Raw genomic sequence first — 10544 nt, 5'->3', positions numbered from 1 at the left:
GGTGCTCCTAAAGCCATCTCTGTGACTGGAGGCTCAGGTAACCTCTGTGTTGAATATCGGCAAGAATGATTTCAGTAGGAAGTGGAACCGAGCACTGTAATAGGAGGAAACGAAACAAACTAGTGGACTCGAAGCCCAGTTTCTGTACCTTTCTGGATCAGCTTCAAAGCAAATTCCAGAATGGATTATATCAAGGAAGGTATCCTTCCTTGGCAGCCTTGCTTTTTCTTACAGCCTAGTATAGCCCTGCCAATACTCCCAAACATGCAACAGGTAAATTTATGAGACCAGTTGACATTATGCAACTATTTTGACTGCTTTAATCAAATTAAAACTTGATTAGTGGATTCATCTCCAGAGGGGCATCCAATTATAATCTGGATGGATTGCATTGCCTAAGCTATGCATTGTACACATGACTTTCAACATCACCTTTGTTGGCGTAATCTATTTTGACATCTTTTCTGATGCTTCTAGGCTCCCTGCTTTGCTTTCAAAGCTGAAGCAATTCAGGCAGTACCAGAGCAGAGTGTCTCCCAGGCCTTTGTAGCTAGCAGAAGTCAGCCACTCCATCTCCACAGCTCTCCCTCACTACTCAGGACAGCTGTTGAACAATCCTGACAGTCTGGGCAGCAGTGGGTTCTTAGGAGCAGAGGCCAAGTATTGCTCAATGATGACTCTACACTGTTACTAACAAGCCTCCCACTCCTCCACTTCAGGGTTTCCACAGCTTGTTTCCTTGAAATATAGTCCCCCATATAAATGACTGTTGGAACCACTAAGATCAGGCACAGGCAAACTCGGCCCTCCAGATGTTTTGGCACTACAACTCCCATCATCCCTGACCACAGGTCCTGTTAGCTAGGGATGATGGGGGTTTTAGTCCCAAAACATCTGGAGGGCCGAGTTTGCCTATGCCTGACTTAGATCCTCAGAGGAAACCCTATTGGTGGCACTGTATCTTACAGATTGCTATAGGGTCATGTGACCTGCAAGGTTGCATTTTACATGGTTGCCCCTGTACACTTCCCTCTGTGATTTTCTCTGCAAGAGAAAACCAGGAAGATTTTGACTGGGAGAGTATTCCAGAACCATGGCAGCACTGCAAGGCTCCTGTAACTTGCGCTCACTCACCAAATATCTTGAAATTGCACCAAGAGGAAGGTCTTCGACGATCTTAATTCTCAAGCAGGCCTATATGGGAGCAAATAGTCTCAAAGGTGACCTGATCCATCACATGATCAAATTTAAAAAGACATATGTCATATTGAATATCCAATAACTTAGATTTTTAAAATAATTTTTGAAGACACAAAAAGCAAGAATTTTATCCATAATTTATTTTTAAAGCTTATCACATTATTGAAGCATTAAACATGGCTTTATGTTGATGGTATATTTTAAGTGTGAAAATTTGACATTCTTAACCATAGGGCTTTTTTTTTTGTTTTGCTATTTACAATAAACAATCTCTATATACTTTATATATATTATACATATGTAAGATATATCTTCCCTCAAAAAAAATTGAAAACAAAGAGCTACCAGATATGTAATCAGTGTGTCTGATATACATGGTACTTTAATAGGAGATGTTATAATAGCCATTGCTAAAGTACCCAGATTTTTTATGTCTATTTACTATTGGAAGTGTTGAAAAAGTGACAAGGAACATAATGCAAAAGAGTAGCAAACAGGCTGAAAAATAGTCCACGGTATATAAGTTTCTTGATTTTAAAAACTGAAGTTGCATGCTTGTTTAGAATGGCATATGAATAGCAATCATATGCAGACTGCAAGGTGATTTCACAGTAAAACTCCTTGACATGTTCTGTCCTGTTTGCTATGTCAGATTGTGGCATGCATTGAGGTTGCATCTTTTGTTCATTCTCTTGAAGGTAGTGTTCTCATGGAACTGTAGTAAGCAAATGGAATATAGGTATCCTACCTGCAAATGTAAGCAGCAGCAGCAGCAGCAGCGACAACAAAAAAAAGTATCCGGTCAGGAAAAGAGGAGACACAATTCATGTATTCAACCAGATAGCAAGGATATTGCATTATGTACACACAAGTTGTGAGATTAAGCAAATGTGAATCTCTAACTGGATTCAAGGCCACAATTTTTGTCTTTGGGGGACTGTAATTGGATTGCGTGTATTTTAATCTGATGAAGGACAAAAGGGGAAACTTGTTGCTTAGAAAGAGGACTCGTTATCAAACAATATGTCTCACTGTGAACAGTGGCAGCAACACATTATGCTGATCCTTCAGACTGAGATTTGTGTAAGCTCAAAAACACACAATAATACAGTAAAAGGTAATTTTTGTTGGGCCAATAGAACAAATTATTTTATTTCTTCAATTTATATACCACCCTTCTTCATCCCTAGGTCGCAGGGTGGTTCAGAACACAAAAGTACATAATAATAAAAAGAACAAACAAAAATAAATTGCATTTTATTAAGCCAATGCAAAGATGTTTTCAGAAAACTTACCTTACAATCTATTCCTGTGTTTTATTGAACAAAACCTACATACTACTCTGAGAGTTTTTAATCACCAGGAAACCATACAAAAGGAGTAAACTGGTGCTAGAAGTATCACAGGATGGACCTTGCATAACATAATGCAACACGATTTGTATTGTTGGTTACCTGAGCTATAATGGTAGGCTTTAACTCTCTTATTTCTCACCTTGCCTCCTATAGTTAAACTATTAGGCTTGGTGTGGTTATGCTGAGCATTGTTACTAGAATGGTAAAAAATATGCAACACATTTTTTAAACCCAGTGGCTGACTGGTAACACACTGCGAGCCAGAGGTTATCCACCCCAAGTAATAGGATAGGCTAGCTATATTTTCAGACTTGTTATGTTCAAGCCCCTTTGCCCACAAAACAGTTACCTAAACTCTTGATTGTATTAGAGAGTTTCTCAAATTATCTGGGCAATTTGTTTCACACTGTTGAACTGACGTATCATTTAGAAATGCTCACCCAGCTTAGTTATGGCCACTCGTTGTGGTAAGATTTCCCATTTTTCTTCCTTTCCTTCCGTTCCTTCTGTAGACGCTCCAGTTCTGCTTCATACATCATTTCCTGGATCAGATACTTTTCCCTTCTCATACGATCCCTCAGATCTTTAGGAAGATCTGGGATTAAATAGGAAATCAAGTGTTTTATACAAAACACCAGGTGCTGTAGAAAACAAACAAACGTGTAAATTAAGCATAAAAGTTCAACAAGATGTGGAATACTTTTAAATAAATACACCTAGCTAAGAAAAATCTGTACAAATGCAGTCTTTGCAATTGCACCTCTATTTATGCATTCTCGTTTTGGTCCATCTCTTAGGAACACAGGAAACTGCCAAGTCTGACCACCAGTCCATCTGAGCTCAGTACTGTCAACATTACCTGGAAACAATTGGGACTGGCCCGTTTGCTAGGAAAGCATAGGCTTTTTTGCTGAGCTGTAACACATCCCCATACTCCCCCCCCCCCAATATTTCCATTTTCACTTCCAACAATGCTGTTGAGCATAAGAATGATTAATACCGATAAAAAACACAACCCGTACTGTTTCTCTTTCATACAGTACTGTAAGCCTGCAACTTGTGATTGCAACCTTACATGGGCTGGGGGAGTTAAATGAATGGGGAGCCACAGTTCTTTGCTCTCAGTTTATTTATATTTTTCCCCACCAGTGCACCCAGCAAGTATTCCTCACTTACTAGGCTTTGGTAAGGGAGTGGGAGGGCTCTGACAATGTCCCACAGCCCTCGTGCCACCTTCCCAAAGCAGGGTAAGGTAAAGTGAACTGCTGGGCTTTGGGAAGGAGGCATGAGGGATCTGGGAAGCTGTCAGAGCCCTCTCACTGCCTTCCCAAAGCTGAGTAATGGAGGCACCTGACTTTGGGAAGCAGGTGGAAGAGCTCTGGGACACTGCCGAAGGAATTATTGGCTCCCAAACTGGGGGCTCTTCATTGGGACCACTCTGCGAGGAGTGAGCAGAAAGTTTAACCGTGAGCTCAGGTTCAGATGTCATGGTAAGCCAGACCTTTGGCAACGGAGGAAAAACAAGATGGGGGATGAGCAAACAGGCTGTAAGGACCCTGGTTGCCTCTTGGGCCACAGTGGCAGAGCTGCTGACCCTATTCAAATCCAGGGCTACACAGTGGTGACCAACCAGGGCTTTTTTCAGCAAGAACTCAGTTCCGGCACCTCTCAGGTGGGCACCATTGTCATTATAAGAGAACAAGGGAGGCGTTCATGGTGAGTTCCAGCACCTTTTTTTCTAGAAAAATTAACCTGGTGACCACTGTGCCTGAGGCATAGCAGAACTGCCTCTTAATGGAGGCAAGCTGGAAGATTTCAGTAAACTGCCTAAATAATTTAATAAGAAAAACTGGGGCTAATGGTGTCTCATGTCCACTTTGAGGGGGTTTTCCTACAATCAAGCAGTATAATTTTATATAATAAGTAAAATAAATAAAAATATCCTACAATTTTTACTATTTAAGGTTGTTTTTATAGTATCTCTTCAAAAAGACATTCTCACCAAATGCAACCGTAATTCCCAATTCCCCTCCCACCACCAGCATTTCAAGCATCTACAGTGGTACCTTGGGTTACATACGCTTCAGGTTACAGACTCTGCTAACCCAGAAATTGTGCTTCAGGTTAAGCACTTTGCTTCAGGATGAGAACAGAAATTGTGCTCCGGCGGTGCAGCAGCAGCAGGAGGCCCCATTAGCTAAAGTGGTGCTTCAGGTTAAGAACAGTTTCAGGTTAAGAACGGACCTCCAGAATGAATTAAGTACTTAACCCGAGGTACCACTGTATTTGGATAATATTTGCTATTACATACTGTCTGTTCCATATCAGTTTTCTCTTATATTTATGTTCAAAGCAAACTTGCATGTCTTCCCACAGATAGTCTTATGTCTCACCCCCACTTTATCATGAATTCTTTTACTTGTTCTGATTAAGTATTGTATTTAAGAAGCAATTTCCAAATCTTTGACAGTTAATGATCCTTATGATTTATCAGTAGTTTTTCAAATTATGTTAATTCTCTTTAAACTAGGATTGCCTCTTAATATTTATTTATAACTGAATTTATCTGAAAATATTCACAGCACGGTGGACTTTGCTGGTTTAAACAGTCTTTAATTTTTAATTATTCAGTCATGCTCCCACATTTTGGATTGCTGGAGTTTTCATTTCATTCACAATAAAAATAATTATGTTGCAACAGCTTATTTGACAAAACTAGTCATAAACAGCATACTAACAATATGGGGAAATGGAAGTACAATATTTGATTAAATGCAAAATGACAGTAATTACTAATTATTCTTTTAACAAAAATTATACAATACACTGACTACAAACATTTTAACAAGTTTCTGCCTTAGCACATAATACTAATTCTAAACTGAATATCCAGAATACTAAGAAAAAGAGGATAATCACTGTTTGATTTTCCTTCCCTTTTCTGATAGTAAGAAAAGAGTGTTTTTAAAAAATGCAACATTTAGGTTACCTCACAAATTCAAAAATTGGGATTTGATCCTGAAACTGACCAGCATGCTATGTGGAATAAATCCTATGCTGTGCTGAGATCTGTTGCACAGAATCAACTAGGAGATCATTCTTTTTTCCTCATCTATAGGATGATAATTGATTTCAAAACCCAACATAAAGTTTGGAAGTCTGCAAAATTTGTTTTAGTCCTAAAACTTACCTCGAATACAATAATAAAAGCCAACCGTGCAGCTAAGACATGCCAAAACTGTAGCGTATAGCCGTAGGGCACTGGAGCATGAGGGGGGTCACGATAGTCTCTGTACCTACGAACAAAACAAAACAGGAAGTTAGCCTTGCCCATCTCAGTGCAATGAATGCCAGGCCATAAATGCAAGAGCATTCTGCCCTAGGTCTGTTGGCATCGGCATCTGAGCAGGCAACGTGAAAACAAAATGGTGGACTAGCTGGGCCTTTGGCTTCATCCAGCCAGGCTCTTCTTATTTTCTTATATAATAATAATAATAATATAATAATAATAATAATAATTTATTATTTATACCCCGCCCATCTGGCTGGGTTTCCCCAGCCACTCTGGGTGGCTTCCAACTGAATATTAAAAACAGTACAGCTTCAAACATTAAAAACTTCCCTAAAGAGGGCTGCCTTCAGATGACTTTTAAAAGTAAAATAGTTGTTTATTGCTTTGACATCTGCTGGGAGGGCGTTCCACAGGGCAGGCGCCACTACCGAGAAGGCCCTCTGCCTGGTTCCCTCTAACCTTACTTATCGCAATGAGGGAACCGCCAGAAGGCCCTCGGCGCTGGATCTCAGTGTCCGGGCTGAACGATGGGGGTGGAGACGCTCCTTCAGGTATACAGGACCGAGGCCGTTTAGGGCTTTAAAGGTCAGCACCAACACTTTGAATTGTGCTCGGAAACGTACTGGGAGCCAATGCAGATCTCTCAGAACCGGTGTTATGTGGTCCCGGCGGCCACTCCCAGTCACCAGTCTAGCTGCCGCATTCTGGATTAATTGCAGTAAGTATAAGAAATAAGACTTCAACAGACAGGCAAAGAAGTGCCAACCCTGCAAACCTGAAGGAGTTCAACCTATGTGTGAGGCTCCTCTAGGGCTACAGTTGTCTTTTTCACTCCACTTCTGCCTTCCTGAGCACACAGTTCTCTGGTTCTATACCACCAATTGAGGGAGAGAAAAGAAGCAGATAGACAGTGGGGATCTGGAAGCAGAACTGCTTCTGGACCCAGGATCCTGTTCTGAGTACTGCTGTCTATCACCATAGATTTGTCAGGTTGCAGTGTCTGTTGAAACCATGTCCTCCTCCTACATACCTGAGTAAGGAAACTTAGCAACAGTGCAAAATAAACTATGTTTAATCTACATGAACACAAACAACCCCGTTTTCCAATATCTTTGTCTAGACAACTATTGATGTGCAAAAAATCAGCAACAAATAGCAGTAAGATAAAAAATCTCATAGAATCTTTCAACTTTGCATATAATAACTGAGCAGGATAAATGGCCACTTTCTGCTCTTTCAATTCCTTCCTCCCCCACCACCCAGATTCTGTTTCCTCACCTCCTCCATTGTTTCCTGGGTTTAATGTCGGAAGAGACAGTTGCTGTTAGTGCTGTGCTGTATTTTCGCAGGCTGAGAAATTATAGGGGTTACAATTATCTTCCCTGCCTTCAAAATTTAAAGCCAGAAAATGGAGAATACAGTGGTGGGACAGGTCTATAGCCAACTCAGGAATTCATGGAAGAAGAATTTAACTGCAGACTTCCTGATTCATAGCTCAAGCTCCCGGGCAGCTGTGAATGGTGCAGTGGGGTGGTAGCACTTGCCTGACCCCCTGGTCAGTAGGTTCCTGCTGCTTACCTGGAGGGAAAGTGGAGTGGAGGGCGGGAGCTCCTACGATTCACTAGCTATAGGTAAAGGTAAAGGGACCCCTGACCATTAGGTCCAGTCGTGGCCGACTCTGGGGTTGCAGCGCTTATCTTGCTTTATTGGCCGAGGGAGCCGGCGTACAGTTTCCGGGTCACGTGGCCAGCATGACTAAGCCGCTTCTGGCGAACCAGAGCAGCGCACGGAAACGCCGCTTACCTTCCCGCCAGAGCGGTACCTATTTATCTACTTGCACTTTGAGGTGCTTTCATACTGCTAGGTTGGCAGGAGCAGGGACCAAGCAGCAGGAGCTCACCCCGTTGCGGGGATTCGAACTGCCGACCTTCTGATTGGCAAGTCCTAGGCTCTGTGGTTTAACCCACAGCGCCACCCGCATCCCACTAGCTATACTGATACTAATAATACCAACAGAATAGAGATTATTATTCACATGGCAGTAGTTCCGCATATATTTCTTTACCTGCAATATTTTAACGGCGTGCCGGAGAACTCACTTCCATTTGATGATGGTTCTGAACGATGTTCAAAATCGTACACTAGAAAAACTGATAAACTTGCATTAACGTAGCCAACCATACACCTGGGAAACAAGAATTTTTCCATTTAGTACATCCAGTCTTTTAACTTTAGCATGGCATGTTGATGGGGGCGGGGGGCAAGGAACACTTCCATCTGTGAGCCAAACATCTTAGAAACAAGAGTTAATAAAATCAACATTCCAGACAAGTGTGACTGATGATCGCTTATGGATCAGTATTACTAACACTTATAACGGTTTTGCAAGCAAAGCGCAACCACAGACTTTGGGGAATAAAAACTCTACTGAAGTACTGAAATATTTATATTTTATATTTCTTTCAGCAAAAGAATGCCACAGTAAATTATACTTTGTCCTATCTTGGTCCTGAGTCAGCTCCGAGAAGACCTGCATATTCCCACTTTAAAGGCAAGCTGGCATGAACAGAACAGGCTGAAAACCCTTACACAGTACATTTCTAAATTTCTCTCTCTCCATTTTGTTGTGCTGGCAAAAGAAAGGAGACAGGAAAAAGCAAACCTTCGAATGCCCTGCAGCGATACACAACTTTAGGAAGCCAGACAACTCAGAAATCAGACCCAACTCATTATGGAAACAGAGCATTTGTTTCCTCTCCAACATGTACCAAAGTGCCAAATCCTTGACAAGCTAATGAGTTAGTAGCGCCGTCAATCACAAGCTGTAACTTTAACTGTTCATTTTCTGCCACTATGACAAAACTACAATGACACCCAAAATATAGCAAAAATATAACATCAACAAATTCATTCCTGTGCCCGAAAAAATGAAAAATTAATACATCTGAATGCTTAATGGAAGTTACCCTTTGTGAAACATGGCTTAGCTCACTAGGTTAAGGTGTTAAAGCATCCAGCAGGAAGACAGTTCCCAGCACATGAATGCCAATGAAATGAAGGGTAAACTTTTGAAATAGAAAAATAGCAACAGCATCAGTACTATGTCTTTCTGTCTTATTATACACCACACTATAGAAGCTTCAGTCACCTCAGTCTGCATTAAAATTATCATGGTATGGCTAAAAATTGAAGTAGTAGACCCTAAACATAAGTTCTGGAAAAACTACAGGAAATGGCAGGAGACACTCTTTCCATTCCTCAAAGAGAGCTTCTGGGAGTAATACCTTATTGTTATATTTATTGTTTCCCACAAAATATCAAACAACAAATCCTTTGGTAATTGGCTGATTTTGTCTCCTATTACTCTTTGGCTTCCTTCCCCTATCGTCTTCCAAAATTGATGGATAATTTAGCAGGACCACCAGTTATGTAGAAAATCTGCATTGAGAGCATTACACACTACCAAGATTTTTGTACTTTGCAGAACTTATAATAGCATTGGTACAAAACTTTGTATTGCTGTGGTTTTTCCCTATTTATTGCCATATTAGGCAAAAAGATATTTTTTAAATCTCATTCCTTATGTTCTTTGAAGCCAAACAGGAGTACAAAAGGCTGGATGAACTTTCAAGAGATGCTCGTGGAAGGTGCTAAGTTATGGAGATCTGGGCGCAATCCATACTGAAATCCCTTATGTTTTGAGGCATCGCGGTACTGACATTTTTCACCAATGCAATTGCCACTCAAGAGGCACGCTATATGGAACACACTGCTGAATCTCATTTGCTTATAATGCATTCTGTGCTACATGCCACTGCAAAGGGCAATAAATACGTGGGAAGATCTTTATCACAAAACTCTATGGCAACCATCACTGCAGTTAGTTGTAACTGTGTGGTGCTTGAAAGTTCATTCTTAAAAACAACAACTCAGGTACATGCTTGTGTTAATCCAAGTTAATAGAGAGATCACCCTCTGAATTACTTTGCACAAGGGTGAATAAGAAACTGCAAACACACACCCCTCAGATAAGGATGTGGATGTAGGTACACCACAACTGCATTTCCCCTCCCCATGAATAGTAAAAGTTGCATGGGAAAGGCCACTTAAGTTAAGCACAGGTGCCTACTAAAAAGCAGCATTAGAATAAAGCCATCCAGTTATGTTGGAGGATAAAATTTCCTTTCCATAGGTCCACTCCCATCCAGCTGATGGGATAGAGAGAGAAGATGATGAAGAAGGACGCTAAGCAAGTTCTGTAGGATCAGAGTCTCTCCCACTTATAACAAAAGCAGAACACACTGGGTTCGACTGGAAATCCACAGCAAAAGAGTAATGCAATAAGTAGAAAGGTGGTTACAAAAATCATTTAAAAAAATAGCCTGAGAAGTCATGGAATCAAGAAGCTGAAGTGGTGCTATTATTGCAGGTTGGAGGCATGTACTGTGTGCCTCCTGAGCAAGCAAGAAGCAACAGCATTACAAAAAAATGCACATGCAGATTGGGCCTGGGATGACTTTACTTCATGTTTCTATAATTAAAACTTACTTTTGTCCAGCCTCCCCTTGACCTGCGCATGGTCCATATTTGTAAGCATAAACAAGCCGAGGGATAAAATCTGAAGTTACAGCAATAACAAATGCATTTGTGATAACTGAAAGAATTCCTATGCCTTCCAGAATTCCATACCAGATTCC

At 40.9% G+C, this 10544-nt stretch overlaps 1 protein-coding gene across 6 annotated transcripts in view; it reads right to left on the bottom strand.

The window, feature by feature from the left end:
- Positions 1 to 1321: 1321 nt before the first annotated feature.
- ANO4 (anoctamin 4) overlaps positions 1322 to 10544 on the bottom strand; it is a 118081-nt gene continuing 108858 nt past the window's right edge. For all 6 annotated transcript variants that reach the window (XM_028746795.2, XM_028746797.2, XM_028746799.2 and 3 more), the window contains 5 exons: positions 10396 to 10543; positions 7913 to 8032; positions 5746 to 5851; positions 2996 to 3196; positions 1322 to 1948 (listed from right to left, as the gene is read on the bottom strand). In XM_028746795.2, the coding sequence (XP_028602628.2) occupies positions 3005 to 3196; positions 5746 to 5851; positions 7913 to 8032; positions 10396 to 10543 (566 nt within the window). In that variant the 3' untranslated portion in view covers positions 1322 to 1948; positions 2996 to 3004. The remainder of the gene's footprint in view (positions 1949 to 2995; positions 3197 to 5745; positions 5852 to 7912; positions 8033 to 10395; position 10544) is intronic.

This window comes from Podarcis muralis, chromosome 10 (assembly GCF_964188315.1).
Source record: "Podarcis muralis chromosome 10, rPodMur119.hap1.1, whole genome shotgun sequence".
NCBI classification, from domain to species: Eukaryota; Metazoa; Chordata; class Lepidosauria; order Squamata; family Lacertidae; genus Podarcis; species Podarcis muralis.
This window is presented reverse-complemented; position numbering and strand designations above follow the sequence as displayed.